The sequence below is a fragment of the Crocodylus siamensis genome, chromosome 4, assembly GCF_052110815.1.
Source record: "Crocodylus siamensis isolate JL-2025a chromosome 4, ASM5211081v1, whole genome shotgun sequence".
In the NCBI taxonomy this organism is placed as follows: domain Eukaryota; kingdom Metazoa; phylum Chordata; order Crocodylia; family Crocodylidae; genus Crocodylus; species Crocodylus siamensis.
In genome coordinates this window covers 198,889,638-198,907,404 of record NC_143398.1, presented here as the reverse complement: position 1 = coordinate 198,907,404, position 17,767 = coordinate 198,889,638, and the positions used below count along the sequence as shown (strand labels likewise).

Genomic DNA, 17,767 nt, shown 5'->3' with positions numbered 1-17,767 from the left:
TAGGCTCAGCAGTGCTACGCTGGCTAGTACTGCAGAAGAAGGAAACTTGGGGGTGGTCACTGACCACAAGATGAACATGAGCCTGTAATGCGATGCTGTGGCTACTAAAGCAACCACAATGCTGGCTTGCATCCATAGATGTTTCTCAAGCAAATCCCAGGACGTCCTTCTCCTCTTGTACTCGGCCTTGGTGAGGCCGCAGCTGGAGTACCGTGTCCAGTTTTGGGCTCCACAATTCAAAAAGGATGTGGAGAAGCTTGAGAGAGTCCAGAGGAGAGCCACGCGCATGATCTGAGGTCAGGAAAACAGACCTTACAACGACAGGCCATGGGGCTCTTTAGCCTGGAAAAGTGCAGGCTCAGGGGTGATCTGATGGCCACCTATAAGTTTATCGGGGTGACCACCAGTTTCTGGGGGAATGTTTGTTCACCAGAGTGCTCCAAAGGGATGATGAGGTCGAAGAATCATAAACTACTACAAGATGGCTTCAGGCTGGACATAAGGAAGAATTTCTTTACTGTCCGAGCCCCCAAGGTCTGGAACAGCCTGCCATCGGAGGTGGTTCAAGCACCTACATTGAACACTTCCAAGAGCAAATTGGATGCTAATCTTGCTGGGATCCTATGACCCCAGCTGACTTCCTGCCCTTTGAGCAGGGGGCTGCACTTGATGACCTTCCGAGGTCCCTTCTAGCCCTAATGTCTCTGAAATCTATGACACAACTCAAATTTATAAACCAGACTTTGTAAAAGGCTTGTTTTTTAGGGTCTGAAGTTTGTAAAAACAACAGAGTTATTTTTTAGAAGTTTTTTTGGTAAGATGATGCCTATCATGTCTTGCCAATCAGGTGATTAATAGGTATTTATACCTGTTTAATTCTGGTACTTTAAACATTGTAGAAATGGTTGGGGAAGCACTAGGGCAGGGGTGGGCAATGTTTTTGGCCAGAATGCCAAAAAAATAGTAATGTCTACTTTGTAAGGTGCCAGAAAAACAAAACTGGGGCAGAAGGGGGTACATGGTAGGATAAATTACATATTAATATAGTTAATAATCATAAATGTTACTTTGTATGGTAAATACCAGGTTTTTTAAAAATTCTAAACCTGGTGACAATAAATAAAACTTAATATATTACCTTTGTTTTTGTGTATTCTTTTTTGTTAAGCATTTTATGATAAGAGAGAGGAAAAGAAAGAAAAAGAAGAGAGGGGGAAAGAAAAAGGAGAAAGAGAAAAAAAGAAGAATAAAGAAGAGAGAGAAAGAGGGTGTGTCCCTCGCTGCCAATGTCTCCCACCACTCTTCCACAGTCCTGGAGTGGGTGAAGCCCTGGCCCGAGGCTGGGAGGGTGGGCCTGGCCAGGGCTCAGGCAGGCAGACGCCCCATCCCACCCAGGCAGGGACAGCACTGGGGCACCAAACACTGCAGCCAGGTGCTCGGGGCAGTGTGGGCAGCACAGGAAGTAGCAGGGGGAGGTGCCATGGCCAGACCAGGCTGGTACGACTTCTGGAGCTCTGCGGGGATAGGGCACGGCTGCCCGGCCTGTGAGCAGATGCTGCTTGGCCTGGGTAGGATGGTGCGCTCAGGGAGCTCCCGACTCTGGACTTGGCCTCCCTGTGCACCAGGCACAGCTGTGGAAGCCCTTGCACTGGGAGTAGCTCTGTCATACTTGTGCTGTGCCCAGCAGAAGGGACCTCAACAGATCGAGTCCGACCCCCTGCCTAGGCAGGAAAGAGTGCTGGAGTCAGATGGGGTCAGCACTGAGAAGGCTGACCCAGAAGCTCCCTGAGCCCCGTGTCCTGCCCTGGCCAAGTGGCATCCCCTCATGGGCAGCGGCTGCGCCCCATTCCTTGAGAGCTGCGCAAGTCAGGCCAGGCCGGCACCTCATTCCTGCCAGCCTCTGTGGTCCAAGCCTGCAAAGCCCTGGAACAAGCCCCCTGCTTCCTGCCCAGCCCCTGCCTTCCCAAGGGGCTGGCTGAGTCAGTCTGCCTGCAGTGCCTCTCCCCACCACACCATCTTTCTCCCTGTGCTGCCCAGACCCCACCCTGAGCGCCCCGGGCACATCCACCCCCTGGGCATCTCCAGCGCAGCAGTCCTGTGCAGCGCCTGCCCAGGCCCCAGTCCCAGCCACCCACAGCTCTCTCCAAGGACTGGGCTGGGCATCCCTGCCTGTGTTCTCCCTGGCTCTGCCCCTGGTGCCTGCCAGTGTTGGGACCCGTGGCTTCTCTGGAAAGTCCAGAGCAGCAACTTAAAAAACATTTTTTAAAATAATTTCCTTTCACGGGTACTGGCATGCCAGGGAAAACATATCTGTGTACCACTAACTGGCATGTGCCAGGGGGTGCTGATCCCTGCACTAGGGGGCAATCAACTCCGAGTGGTGTAACAACCCACGCACCATATTGTAGATTGTAGAATCTGATCCAGAGAAAGTATGAAGCCTGAAAAACATCTTTTCCTGCAGAATTCTCCTTACATCTCATTGGAAATCCTAATCTTCTATGCCGTGGTTTTCAACCTGTGCATTTGGGGGTCCGCACGCTGTATAAGGGGTCCATGAAAGATGACTGATGAAAAGTATGTGAATACCCATACTTACAATACAAAGGGGTCTACACTTTCACTGGAAATTTCCGAAGGGATCTGGCACCTCCAAACAACATTTTTTTAGGAGTCTACAAATGAATAAAGTTGAAAGCAACTGTTTTGTGGGCCTAGGATCACACCTAGTCACTTCTGAATCATTTCACACACAAAGAATGAATGGTTCAGAGAGTAAAACAGACAGAAGGATCAGATACCTTCTTAAGACTCTTCTTTTTATTAAAGGTACTTTTGTAAAGAAATAGTGGCAGAAATGAAAGCACAATAGGCCAAACAGTTTCTAATTATAATATTTATCAGTTTTTCCAAAAAGGGTACCTATTTCTTTCCCCCTCCATAATTGTTATTGCATTGATAAAGACAAGCTTTTGGATTTTTTGGATTAGAGTATTACAAGCACAATAGCGAGCCAAAAAGAAAGGTCTACGATTTGTGATTATGGAAGATTGAGACAGGAGAGGAATGAGTTTATCAATAAATAAAAGACTTGCTTCAGAAGTTAGATGAATATTTAGATCCTATCAACTGCTCAAGGATCTTGTTTAAAATCTTGCAAGCATACCAGTGAGAAATCTCTTAAATGCAGTAACTACAGACAAATGCTTAGTAATGTAATCCCTAAGATTACAGCAAAACAGCAATACTGGAGATGATTGCTTAATACAATACATAATATTGCTCAACCAAATCCATGAAAAGAATAAAACCTTGATTCTTAGCATGCCAACAAAACAGAGTAGGATTTGTGGTCTTATAGTTACTTTCTTAAATGTCTCACCCAAAAGAAAAACAGTCAAAAAAGTCAACTGCCAAACATTTGAAGTCTTTCTTTCAGAGACATTTCTCTGGTTTCCAGAACTGTATCTGCTTTACAATCATATTTTGGTCATCTTTGACAAACAATGTTCAGTAGTCTTCAATCTTTTGGATAGCACTACAGAAGAAAGAGACTTGGGGGTCATCATTGACCACAAGATGAACATGAGCCTGCAATGCGATGCTGCGGCTAGTAAAGTGACCAAAACGCTGGCTTGCATCCATAGACGCTTCTCGAGCAAATCCCGGGACGTCATTCTCCCCTTGTACTCGGCCTTGGTGAGGCCGCAGCTGGAGTACTGCGTCCAGTTTTGGGCTCCACAATTCAAAAAGGATGTGGAGAAGCTTGAGAGAGTCCAGAGGAGAGCCACGCGCATGATCAGAGGTCAGGAAAACAGATCTTACGATGACAGGCTGAGAGCCATGGGACTCTTTACCTTGGAAAAGCGTAGGCTCAGGGGTGATCTGATGGCCACCTATAAGTTTATCAGGGGTGACCACCAGGATCTGGGGGAACGTTTGTTCACCAGAGCGCCCCAAGGGACAACGAGGTCGAACGGTCACAAACTCCTGCAAGACCGTTTCAGGCTGGACATAAGGAAGAATTTCTTTACTGTCCGAGCCCCCAAGGTCTGGAACAGTCTGCCAGCGGAGGTGGTTCAAGCACCTACATTGAACACCTTCAAGGGTAAATTGGATGCTTATCTTGCTGGGATCCTATGACCCCAGCTGACTTCCTGCCCTTTGGGCAGGGGGCTGGACTCAATGATCTCCCAAGGTCCCTTCCAGCCCTAATGTCCATGAAATCTATGAAATTTTTAGACTGAAGCCCCTTTTGTTTAAGAGTACTTGAGGTACTCTTCCATAACTCTTGTGAACTGCACAGCACCCATTTAAAAAAAATAGTATTACAGTGCTTTTTCCTTGCAGAGGGGTTGGGCAATGAAGGTAGGGTACCAGCCAGGCAGGAAGGAACCTAAGTCTGTAGTCATCTCCTGACTCTTCACAGCACCTTTCAAAATGATCTTGTGGAAACCTAGGGTGCCCCAGAACCCTGGTGGAGAATCACTGCAGTATAACAAATTCATCTAGAACTAGAATGATACCACATAGTACGTCAACAAGCTCAGTGGAAAGGGGGAACTGCACCAACTTTCTGAATCAGTACACAAGGAACTGAAACCACAACAATCAGTTGTCATGCTATCTGCCATAATGATATTATCAAAGAATCATAGAAGTAGAGTCGGAAGGGACCTTGCAGATCGTCAAGTCCGACCCATATTGTTTCTCTACTGTAATTTATCCCTTTTATATTTGTTCAGATGACGGACAACAATAGGATCAAAATCCCAGGTGCTACAATACACATTTTAGTTAAATGTTTAACAATCAAATTATACTCCCCCTACCCCTCACAGGAATGAAAAAGGAATAAAAAGAAAAGCTTACAGTCTGACTCTCAGGAAAATCCATCTTCAATAATTTGTGAGCACATTCCTCAAAGTCCAAACTGCAAAGGGAAAAAAGCATTTACTACTCACAACCATTTCGTACTGTGCAGTACACACTGCATTAAAAACACTTTCCAAAACGAGACTGATAGGAATTATGTAATTGTACACAATGATATTTGTCATTCTAAGAAACCATCATCTAATTCAGGACTGTTCAACTGGTGGCTAGCATGCTGCTCACAGGCCCTTGCAACAGACTCTCACTGCCACATAGCAGGTCGGGCTGGCCTGTACCACTGGCAGAAATCAATGTTGCCATATGGGGGGGATGGAGGGACTAAGGGTGGTGCACTGCCAATGCATTATGGAGAGGAGGAATCACATACTACAGGGCTCCCTTCATGGTTAGGGGCCTAATTCTGGGGAGCTTTGCAGCTAGGGGAAGAAGTGAAATCCCAGAAACTTGTCTCAGTAGTACATGGGCCATGCAGTTTGTGGCCACTAGCTCTGCCAAAGTTGGACAGTCCTGGTATAATTTAAACCATATATGGTCTCCCACAACATTCCTGCAAGTGAGCTAAGGAAGTATGGGATGGATGAACAGACTGTAAGGTAGATACAAAGTTGGCTGGATCGTCAGGCTCAGAGGGTAGTAAATCAATGGCTCAGTGTCTAGCTGGCAACCGGTGTCAAGTGGAATGCCCCAGGGGTCAGTCCTGGGGCTCGTTTTGTTCAGTATCTTCATCAAAGACTTGAAAGATGGGATGGATTGCACACTCAGCAAGCTGGGGGGGGGGAAGTAGTAAATACACTGGAGGGCTAGGATTCAGATAAACCTTGACAAATTGGAGGATTGGACCAAAAGAAATCTCATGATGTTCAATAAGGACAAGTCCTATACTTAGGACAGAACAATCCCTTGCACTGGTAAAGCCTGGGGGACCAACTGGAAAGGCAGCAACTCTGCAGAAAAGCACCTAGAATTACAGTGGACAATAAGCTGAATATGAGCCAAGTGTTCTTTTGTTGCAAAGACAGCTAATGGCATATGGGGCCATAAATAGGAATATTGCCAGCAGATCAAGGGAAGTGATTCTTCCTCTCTCTGGCATTGGTGAAGCCACATCTGGAGTAGTGTGTCAAGTTTTGGGACCCTACTACAGCAGGGTTGTAAACAAATTGGGAAGAGTGGAGCGGAGGGCAATGAAAATGGTTAGGGAGCTGGGGCACATAACTTCTGAGGAGAGGCTGAGGGAACTGGGCTTATTTAGTCTGGAGAAGACTAATGGGGGATTTGATAACAGCCTTCAACTACCTGAAGAGAGGTTCCGAAGAGGATGGAACTAGACTGTTTTCAGTGGTGGCAGGTGACAGAACAAGGAGTAATTGTCTCAAGTTGCAAAAAGGGAGGTTTAGGTTATATATTAGGAAAAATTTTTCTACCAGGAGGGTAGTAACTTGTTCCAGTGTTTTACCCAGAAAGGCTGTAGAATCTCCATCCTTGGAGGTTTTTAAAGGCCCAGGTAGACAAAGCCTTGGCTGGGATGATCTAGTTGAGGACAGTCCTGCTTTGAGCAGGGGGTGGACTAGATTACCTCCCGAGTTCCCTTTCAATCCTAATTTTCTGATTCTACGAACTTGTTACTGTTCAGCTATGTCAACAAGGTTAGCTTTAAATTCCTTTTCATAAAATAAAGGCAACTGGAGAAAAATCTATCTACAAAATATAATAAATGGTGGAATGGGAAAGAGAAGGGAATTCAATCCTCCTTAAATCACAGATGATACTTTTGATTTAAATTCTCCTTTTTCCTCTCTCACTTAATTAAGCAGTGTGAAATATGTAATAGCTTCCTTTAAAAAATTATTCTTAAAACTAAAATCTGTCCAAATGGTTTGTTTTTTTTTAAATTTAACAACCTAATCCAAAGCCAATAAATGCTGCAGATGGACCAAAAATAAGATAACTCCCATCCATGAGTCATTATTACTCTTACATCATGCAAAGCCTAGTAACAAAAACAAACATAAGTTTGTTTGTTCACCTCCTGTAAAATATAAAAACATAAACACTACATTCAGACCTCAGAAACACTCATTATGTGCCCAGATGCTGTCACCAAAACTTCTCTAAAAAAGCTGTATCATGATATCTAGACTCTTAGATTTCATTTAAGTAAGCCACCAGCTGTTATGGTTGCAAAGAAAACCTACAAAACATGAGCCAAATGTAATTAGGGTGAAGAGGAGTCTGCAAACACACTTGCTTCAATATCTTTGAGAAGGCATGAACTGCTTCCATTTATCTCAGTAAGGTATTAACTCAGAAACCCAGTAATAACTTAAATATAAACAATCTTCACTACTTCATTTCTCATGTAAGAAATAAGGGGATCACAGATCCACACGATGTATTGTAAGCAATGGTTTGTTCTGTTATCAGAATTAGGTGATGCGAGATGCACTACTTCTAATTTCCTTCCTCCCCATACAGTAACAGAACAATGCTTAAGAAGCCTCACATATGTGTAAGCATATGGCATTTCAGAGCTCCAGTTAGCCAAGAAGCATGTACTAATATAATTTTGAATATCTTCACAGCCCACTCTCAGTTCAGTCACATGGGTCAGAGATTGTAGACAGACTCTGTAAGAGTACCATCTGGATTTTCCCTGATCTGTACCAGCATTATATAGCAGAAGTTTGGTAAGTGTCACATTTTAGAAGTCTTCACCCACAAAATTAAGTTTTCTAAATGCAGTCATACCCTCAGAGGTCCACAGAGCTCCAAAAAAGTTCTAAAGATAACATAACATACTATTTCCATCATACATACCCCTCCTCATCACTCAGAAGTTCTATGAATGTGCTTTCATCAACTTTCATCAAGCGCAGAGAATGTAATCACCCTCACCAAAACATTAACTTTAATTGCTGTACTGGCCCTGTATAAAACACTTCAGTTTGTTTTATAGGACTGCATGCTAATAAGAAAGCTATTGCCAACCTTTAATCAACAGACTAAATTCAAATGCATCAGTTCGCAATATGCTTTTGCCATTTTTACCTTGACTGAATAGCAAGATAAATTGTACGACGAAAGGAGACCAAGTTAATTTCTGTTTTGTCATGGATAGTCACTTTTTGTCCTGGAAGAAAAAACAAATGAGTATGTTATGAAATAGGTATAGAAAGTAAAGCAGATGCATACATTCTAACTTACAGATATTGTACCTTTACTAAGTGTATAGTTCATTATGTAATAATATCCCATGCACAGACTAATTTTAGGGGCATTTAGGTAGGTATTGTAGATTTGTACAGAACTCCTGTACTTGTGGATGGATAAGTGGACAGAAGCCAAACAGTGCCACTTTTACATTATTCATATTTTACATTAATACAAATATTAAGATAAAGAGACCTAGTTGTATTAAAGATTATACCCCTAAGTACATTTTATGGACAACTGCCTTTAAAGGCTCAGGGATAACTAAGTGAATAGTTACCATTTATTAAGTCCTTTTTAAATTTAAATTTAACTTTTTGCCATTTCCACTTGAACAAAGATTTGAAAATTCCAGGTCTACATTCTTAAATATATTTTTAATATTAAATACATTAATAGTTTAATCACAGTAGTTGCTACACCCAGCTACAGAGTTTATGCCAGAACCAGCAATTTCACAAGAAGCTGGATCAAAGTGGTGCAAAGGATATTTTTATGTCATTCACAGGAACAGAGTTAAAAAGGTCAAAATAGCGGCCTTAAAAGCAATTAACATCCTACTTCATATGGGAGTGCCCTTAAAAATCTGCTAGTATGCAATACAAGTGATGACAGGTTTCTCTGAATTGCCATCTTCTTCAGCGTGTGACTGACATTTTGTTTAAAAATATTTTTCTGTGACATACTATATTTACCTGAATCCAAGATGACTTTGAATTTAAGATGACCCCTGAATAATTAGATTCTATGTATGAAAAACCAAAGATTTGTTAAAATTTTCCATGTATAAAATCTAATTATGGGAGGGTTATCTTAAATTTGCTCCCCTCCCAAATGCTGCAGCAGAGAAAGCAGAAGCATGGGGCAAATACTGGGGCAAGCTGTGGTGAGGAAGGCAGACAACCTGTCCCCTGTTTTCCTCCAGGAATCTGCCTGCCCAATCACTTGCCCCCACCCTGTGATAGCCCCCCACCGCTTACCTTGGGGCAGAGGACTCCAGCTCCAGTCACCCCTGTGCTCCAGGCCAGGGCCTAGACCTTATAGCCTCCCTTGCACTCCCCCCCAGGGTCACCGCTGGAATCAAGAGTTGAAGCCACAAGGAGCTACCTGCCCAGATCAGTATACAAGTCTAAGATGAGGTTCCCCCTCCCTCACATTGAATGGGAAAAACCCCCAAAACCTCCAAAACAAAACCTTGCCTTGCCTTGGATTCAAGGAAACATGGTACTACTACACACTACAAAATATATTCTTCGTTTCCCTGTTAGGTTGTACCCACTTTAAAAGTGACCATCTAAAAAGTTCTCCTCATTCATCACTACCCTTCAGGAGTAGCATAAAATATTTTTACAAAAATATGTAGACCTGTATGACTGACTGACTGGAGTGAAGAACAAGTATATGTTATTCAGAGCATTGCTATATTATTCTGTCATTAAATCACATTTTTAGTTGAACAGAAAATATGAGTGTGAATTTTAAATGCAACTTTAAAAGTTCAGATACAGCACATATACCCCAAATACTTAAAATAATTCCTTAAAAAGTTGTTTTTTCTGCTTCTCGGTTTACACATACAGGATCTTTTGACATGCCAATAGTTCAAACGTACACATGCAAAAAATCCCTTTAAATGGCAAATGTTTGTTGTTTCAGATCATAACTTGCTATATGCTATTTCTTCTTGGTCTAACAAAATTAAATCAAATTTGCTATACTTAAAATCCTACCTTCTTCATCTTCCTCTTCTTCCTCATCTTCATCTGCCTCACTGCTTCGAGCATCTTGGTCCGTTTCTGAGTCACTGTCACCTTCATCGAGAATTTCTACAAAAGAGAAAATTCCAAGTTAGCTGACTATAAGTTTGCCTGACTTATTAGTTACTAAGATTCCAAGCAGTGGAAAGTAGGGGTGTGCAAAACGGGTTGTGTTCAATTTGGATTTGACCTGAATCAGGGACAGGGATTCAATTTGTTGATTCAGATCACTGTCCCGATTCTATTCGGCCGAATCAGAATCCAAAGATTTGATGCTGACTCAGAAAAACCAGAGATTCACCCATAGGCACAGCTTTAAATGTTCTTCTACATACCTTGAGGTACCAGGCACGGCTTGTGAATGCTGCGATGGTGGGGCAGATGGAGAGTCCCACAGCAGCGCAGGGGGACTCGTGCATGCTCAGTGGTGAACCCAGAAGTGGGTCTGCTGCGGAGGCATCCTGGCCCCATTGCAGAGCCCCACCCCCCCATTGCACCCTGGTTCGGTGATCAGCCATGGGGGGACCCAAGATGCACACCCCCAGATCAAGGAGGCACCACTTATGAAGCCAGAGGGTCACGGGGCGGGGGCCCTGGCAGACCCAGAAGTGGTCTGGAAGTGCTTTCTGGGTTTGCTGCTAAGCATGCTGGGGACCCTCCCCCGCGCTCCTATGGGATGCTCCATCCTCCCCACCATTGCAGCGTTCCATCTCCACCAAACTGAATCAGCAACCAAAGCTTGGCACAGCCCTAGTGGAAAGTATGTCTAACAGAGGAAGAGCCTCACAGACCTGCAACAGTTGCAGCATGTCTTCAACAGAAGTAAGGTATTCATAAAAGAGGACAGAGTAGGGGTACCAAACTTATCCTGGGCCTTGGGCCAGATTCGGACCCTGGGGCACCTCCTTGACCAGATCTGTAATGGCAGTGGCAATAGCGGTGGGGCCAAACACCAACAGAGGGGGCCGGGGGGGGGAGGGGCAGGAGGGACAAACTGTGGCAGCAGGGGTTCAGCAGCAGGGTCTGGCAGCCACAGGGCAAGCAAGGACAGCCCTTGCTGCCCCCCTCCCCACTTCAAGGAAAGCAAGGGGTCCTGAATGCTGCAACACAGCCCATCCCCTGAACCCATATCCACTTCTGCAAGCTGGATCTGGCCTAGAGGCTGTACATTTAACATCTCCAACTTAGAGAAACGTGGAAGGGGGGGGAAAAAAAAAAAAAAAGATTTTACATGGCCAAGGTACCACATTAAAACATATGGCAGATAGAAGTAAAAATAAAAAGAACTCCCTGGTTAAAAGAAGCTAAAATTCAATCAGATGCCAAGAATAAAGATAGTCATTTCTATTCTAAAAAATTATTATTGAAATTCACATTACGTGCTAATTTGATTACTTGCAGAATGTGCCCACAAGCTTCTCTAATATCTTTCCCAACTATTGGGAACTACAGTTGATCCAAAGCCACTTTTCTTTTTGCGTATTTCCTGCACCACCATGACTACAACACTTACAACCATACTACAGGTTGGTTTGGCATTAACAAGCTAGGGTAATGTCTGTTAAATATCTGTCAGAAAAAAGTCATAGTAGACTCAAGAGGAAAACAGTTCATATAGCGGTCCAAGAAGTGGAGATCCACACACACTTTAGAGAGAAAAGATCCTTACGAATACTTGACAGACAGCATTACTTTTAAAATAATAAAAGATCTCATACTCTTAAGCTAGTTTTAATCGATCTGCAATATAAAAGTGATGTTAAATCACAAACAACGGATAAGATAAGATTCAAAAGGTGAGCATTAAGGTTCCAAAAAAAATGACTGGGACGTAAATGTCTGGGACATTCAAGTTTATAAGTAAAATTTAGTATGGCTAATATTTATGGACCACTTAAACAACAACAAAAATGGTTTGCATCAAAATACAAACTTATACATATGTTACCTGCTACGTTATGTGACTAAGAAAAGCTTGACTTAAAACTACTAACTTTTACCTCAGCAGTAAACGTGTATTTCGTAATCTTTTTAGTCAGAATACACAAAACATTATCTTTAACCCAATTCAAATCTTTTCACATACTATATAGTTTTATACCCCAGTGGAATGCTTGAATGAACCTGGTTTATAAAAATCATAGAAAGATAAGGCTGAAAGGGACCTTAGGAGGTCATCTAGTACAACTCTTACTCAAAACAAGATCAGTCTTTACCAGACCAAGTACTCATCTAACCTGCTTTTAAAGACTTCCAAGGATGGAGATTCCACAACTGAGTAACCTATTCCAAATTTTGACCGCTTTCCATCGTGGTGGCCTTCCTAATAATTCTTCCTAATATCCATTCTAAATTCCCTTGTTGCAATTTAACACTGTTGTTTCTATTCCTGTCCCCCATGGACATAGAGTATTGTCTAACACAGGGATGTCCAACCTTTTGAATGCGGGGCCGGATCACGAACTTTTTAATCACCCAGTGGGCCGGCAAGCCATATTCAAAGACCTCACAGGAAGTGGTGTCACATCAGGAAGTGATGTCACGTGACCTTTGACACCAATGAAGTTGCAGGATGTGACAATGAAATGGGTCTAGAAATGTGCCTAGGGAAGTTGTGGTTTTCAGAAAGTATGTATGTTTGGTATGGCTCAGGAACAGGACATCATTTTTCTGTGCAGGGGGCTGGACTAGATTAGGGCTGCCCAGCTGACTTCCTGCAGGCCACGTGGCCCACAAAGGGCCAGGATGTCACCCACAGTCTACATGGGGTCTGCAAACAGTTAATATATAGGGGCATAGGCCTGGGCAGCCACCTCTCCCACTGTTGTGCAAGGGGGAAAGGCCTGTGGGGGCCAGTTCTGAACAGCCCTGGACTAGCTTACCCTTGAGATCCTTTACTAACTTGATCATGGTCATTGTGGTTAATTAAATAGAGATTGTAGCCATATACTGCAGAGACGTGGACAAGATCTCAAGGATAAGCTAATCCAGGGCTGTTCAGATCTGGTGAGGCTGTGGGCCTCAGATGACAACAGCATGTGTTACACAGGCTGCATGCTGTGGGGGTGGGCCCCTAGAACCCTCTCACTGCACGGGTTGCTCCAGCAGCATGCAGACCCCAATCCTCAGCCATGCGAGGAGGCTGTTTTCCTCTGCACCAAGCAGCTGCTGTCGCTGCAGCTCAGGCTGGCAGCGAGGGTGTGTTACAAGCTAGCGCTAAGTGTAGGAAGTGGCCCCTTGCCCGCCACCCCATGGCTGGTGCCCCATGCTGCAGCCACTTGCAGCCTGCGTGGGGCTGCCAGTGCCTGCTTAGGACAACTCTGCACAGGCTGCGAGCAGCTGCAGCAAAGAGTGCTGGCCATGGGGCACAGGAGGGGTCACTTTTCCCTGCGCTCAGCACCAGCTCCTTCCCTGCTAGGGAGCAGGGGGTCAGGACTGCGCACTGCCCTCTACCTGTACCGTGGGGCTGGGGGGGCACTGAGAGTGAGCAGGTGTGGGAGTCAGTGGGAGCACAGGGCCTGCACTGGCATCCTGGGCCCAGTGTCGGCAGGGCCCAGAGCAGAGCAGCAGGAGTACAGGCTCCTGGCCGGCAGAGACTTTATGGAGCTGAGCCAGCTCCCCCCTTTCCCTGCTGGTGCAGCCCAGCCCGGCTCCACAGTCTCCTGCCAGCCTGCGCCCCGCCAGTACTGGCCTTGAGACATTAGTCCTAAGACATTAGGACACTGGTCCTAAGACGGGGGCGGGGCAACCCATACAGCCCTTGACAGCTTGCCAAAACTGGGTAAGCGGCCCTCCACCCAAAACAATTGCCCGCCCTTGCCCTAAAGGCAGGGGGTGCTCAGCTCCTCACTAGGCTTTTGCCTGGTGAAGTGGCCTTCATTTAGCTCTGACCCTGTACCCATTTGCAGACCAGACAGCTTGCCCCAAAGCGACAGCTGAAGTTCAGGTATGGTCCTCTCCACTGGCAGAGGAGGGAGTTCAAGGGGAAGAGGGGCAGGAGCCATGGGTTATATGGGCCAGAGTTATCTGGGTTATCCAGGTTGGGATAAGGTGTGGGTGCCACTAACAAGGTACTGCACTGTGTTCCTATGTGGTGCTTTGGGCTGCACCATGTGGGCTGGCACAGCTCCTGCCCAACCCCAAGTCTCTGGCATGCGGTTGAGCTGTGCAGGAACTGCACCAGTTGCTCCCATGTGACCCAAAACATCGTGCACAGTGCAGCACTGGCCCAGACCAGATGCATGCCAGGGACTCTGGGCAGGGGATTGGGTGCAGAAAGAAGTGGTGGGTGGGGGGAGGGAAACACAGTGTAGCATTGGCCTGGCTGGGCCTGGATAATCTGTGGCTCCCAGCCTCCTTCTCCCTAAATCCCCTCCCCTACCCTGAGTCCCTGGCATGAGGCTGGGCTGCTGCTGTGCTGTGTTCCCATGTGCTGTCCACATGGGTGCACCCTGAGTAGCTGACATGGCTCCTGAGGGGGATGGGGTGCATGGAAAGTTGCAGGGAGCTTGTGTGTATACATGTCTACATCTGCACGCATGCTTGTGGCCCTCAACAGCTCACCAAAACTCATGAAGTTGCCCCCCAGCCCAAATAATCGCCTACTCCTGCTCCAAAGGGTATTCAGCTCCACCCAACGTGGGTGTCATCTGCAAATTTACAAATTCTGTACTCAATTCCATCTTTCAAATAATTTAATTAAGATATTATCCCGGACAGACTCCTGGGAAACACAATTTAATACCTCTTCTCAATTACACACCAAATCATTGATGACTACCTTCTGGACACAGTAATCCAATCTTTTAGCATCATCTAGATTCTGGACTTTGTCATCACCAAGACAAGGAAACGATGTCATGGGGAACAATGCCTAACACTTTGGTCAAGGTATACAGTCACTGCTCCCGCTACATTCATACTTTTCCACAGAAGGAAATAAGATGGGTCAAGCATGACCCAACTCTTGACAAACCCAGGCTGACTGTTCCTGATCATTTGGTTATCCCACAGGTACTAAGGAACAGATTACATGATCCACACTCTGGGTATCGAGTTCATAGATTAATCCAGACTGATCAGTCTGTAATTCCCACATTTTTCTTCTAATCTCCTCCTCTTACTTTATTTTAAGATAGGCACTATATTTACCCTTTTCCAGTCATGAAGGCCCCAGCTCAACCTTCATGAGTAATCATATTACTTCAGCCAAATTTCTTGACTACCTTAGAATAAATCGTTTCTAGTCCTGCTGACCTGAAAACATCCAGTTTTTCTAAGTAGTCTCTAACCTACTCTAGGCTGATTATTTCTTTCCCTACCCTAGCTGTCAACTGCACGTCATCTGGTAGCTGACCTTTTCCAAGAAGACAGATGTAAGAAAAAGAAATAAATACTTTAGCTGTCTCCATATCATTGATTAGATTCTTCTCCCTGTTCATTATAGGACACACAGTTAGCATGGAACAGAAAAGACAACCAAAAAAGCACTTTACATGTATGTTGGAAGACCAAGAAAGTGCCTCAGTTTGGTTTCTGGCCTTCTTGATAGTCTCTCTGCATGTCTGTGATACTCTTATACTCATCCCTCATAATAAGACCATGTTTCACTTTTTGTCAGTTTTGAGCTTCAAGTCATTGAAGAGTTTGCCATTTAAACAGGCCAGTGCCTAACTGCATTTCCTATCTTTCTTTTGCATCACGATAGCTTGCTCTTGTGCCCTTAATATAGATGGGCTCCTTAAGGTATAACCAGCTTTCCTGCACTCATGTTCCTCTTTAACTTGCCCCCCAAGGGATTCTGCCCATAAGCTCCGTGATCTTATGGAAGTCTGCTTTTCAGAAGCCCAGGGCTTTTTCTCATCTTCTTTTCCTTTGGATCTCAAACTGGAATCATTTCATGCACATTAATCACCCAAGTTGCCTGTGTCTTCACAGTCTCAATACATTTCTCCTTATTTGTGAACAGAAATTTAAGAGCTTCCTGGTTAGTTTTTCTACCATTTGCAATGGAAAGTTATCCCCAACACATTCAAAGAGCTTGCTGGACTACTTTTGCACTGCTGTTACCCTACCAACAGTTGTCATGGTAATTTAAGTCCCCCATTGGCACCAGCTCCTACTCACTGGAAATTTCAATTGATTGTTTGAAAAAAAAACTTCATTTACCTCCACTTTCTGGCTTGCAGAAAGTCTACAGTAGCCACACACCAGGATATCAACCTTGATGTTCTTTTCTCGTTTTACCTTGAACCAAAAACTTGCAACAGATCTATCTCCCACCTCTGACTGAACCTCAGAATAAGTATGTCATATTCAGAGCAACACAACCTTGATTTCCCCCCCATTCCTGCTCTTCCTGAATAAGTTCTATCTATCTATGAGAGTATTCCCATTATGCACGCTATCCTATCGTGTCCCAACTGAACCAGTTCTCACCATCATATGTTACATATAAGGTTTGCATACCTTTCTTAAGAGTTTTGTATTTCTCTTCATTTTCCATAAAGTCAGGATCCATCTTGAAAACATCTGTAAAATGGTAGACAAAAACTTTTAATAAAAGGAGAAACAAAAAATATTGTGGGTTTCATCTTAAATTTACTTTCACAGAGACTGGTACTGTAAAGTTAATTTTTATTTCTCACTTACTAAGAATATCCTCTGGATTATAGTCATCTTCCAGTGGTAACATGTGAGTAAACTGATCCTCCTCTTCCACTAGATCTAGTCCTTCAGGAACGATTGGATGATCTTTGAATCCATCCTTGCGTACAGCAAACATAACTTCTATCATGTACTGAACACGTATGTCAATTTTAGATTCGTGCAGAATGTGTCGAAGACGGTCAAAAATTGCTTTCGTTAAAAGAAGAGAAAGGTATAAAGTGAACAAGTGATCATAAAAAATACTACAGATTTTAAAAAGCTCAATGTTTCAGCTGGTTATACTCACCATTAATTCCTCTAGGGGAGACTTCTGTTAATTTGAGCCCAGACTCTTTCAGAAATCCAATTGCTACTTCAATACTGTCATCTGTAGGTCTTTCAAGAAGCAACGTAAGCATTTCTAAACATAGAACTTCATGAGCCTAAAGAGAGAAAATAAACAGTAAGAGTTTTTAGGAAAAAAGCAAAACTCTGAAGTTTCTACAGAAAGGAGTCAGTATTTATTTCATTTTTACTATAAAACAGTAGCTGACCAAAGCCTTTATATTTTGTGACTTATTTGGAGAGAAAAAGAGACGTTATAAGAATTGTTAAACAACATGAAGGCAGGGTTTCAAATAAAAGTTCTGTTTTTTTGTATTTTCACTGCCTTTTTACTGAACATTACCAGTATTTTGAGTGTTGCTACCCTCATTAAAAACAAATAAGCCAAGAAAATCTGTCCCAGCAATAAAGGAATTTAATACAATTCTAAAAGTGATTCTAACACCAAACAACATTTAGGTATAAAAAGCTTTTCTTCCACATGTTTTCCTTTGTACTTTTACCATTCAAACTTACTAAAAGAGGAAAATAAGAATCAGTTGCCAACCTGAATGGCAACATAAAACTTGAACTGAAGGGCAATCACGTCACCTGTGCACAAATCATTTGAAAGAGTCTGGAACTAATGTGCTGGATGGTCCCGATTCTGAGATACTCTAGTGATGTAAACTGAGATTGTTCACTATCCCACAGGATCAGATCAACTGTTACACAAATTGAATTTATCAAACTAATTCCCTATCATGACAATAAAAGGTAATATGAAATTGTGAAACTAAAAATCATCCACAGACTGTATTGTTAAGTAGTCTAAACAGGGACTAGGGATTCCTAGCCCATTACCTGCATTAGCTTGTGTGACTCCTTTGTCTCTATGGGTTTATTACTTGTTTGCCCTTCTCAGCACTGCT

At 43.8% G+C, this 17,767-nt stretch overlaps 1 protein-coding gene across 2 annotated transcripts in view; it reads right to left on the bottom strand.

The window, feature by feature from the left end:
- The window catches only part of CWC22 (CWC22 spliceosome associated protein), a 77,046-nt gene that overhangs the window by 32,530 nt on the left and 26,749 nt on the right, over positions 1 to 17,767 (bottom strand). For both annotated transcript variants that reach the window (XM_090045310.1, XM_090045309.1), the window contains exons 8-13: positions 16,819 to 16,954; positions 16,515 to 16,721; positions 16,332 to 16,394; positions 9,837 to 9,932; positions 7,945 to 8,026; positions 4,873 to 4,933 (exon numbers count right to left, since the gene is read on the bottom strand). In XM_090045310.1, coding sequence (XP_089901436.1) covers positions 4,873 to 4,933; positions 7,945 to 8,026; positions 9,837 to 9,932; positions 16,332 to 16,394; positions 16,515 to 16,721; positions 16,819 to 16,954 — 645 coding nt within the window. The remainder of the gene's footprint in view (positions 1 to 4,872; positions 4,934 to 7,944; positions 8,027 to 9,836; positions 9,933 to 16,331; positions 16,395 to 16,514; positions 16,722 to 16,818; positions 16,955 to 17,767) is intronic.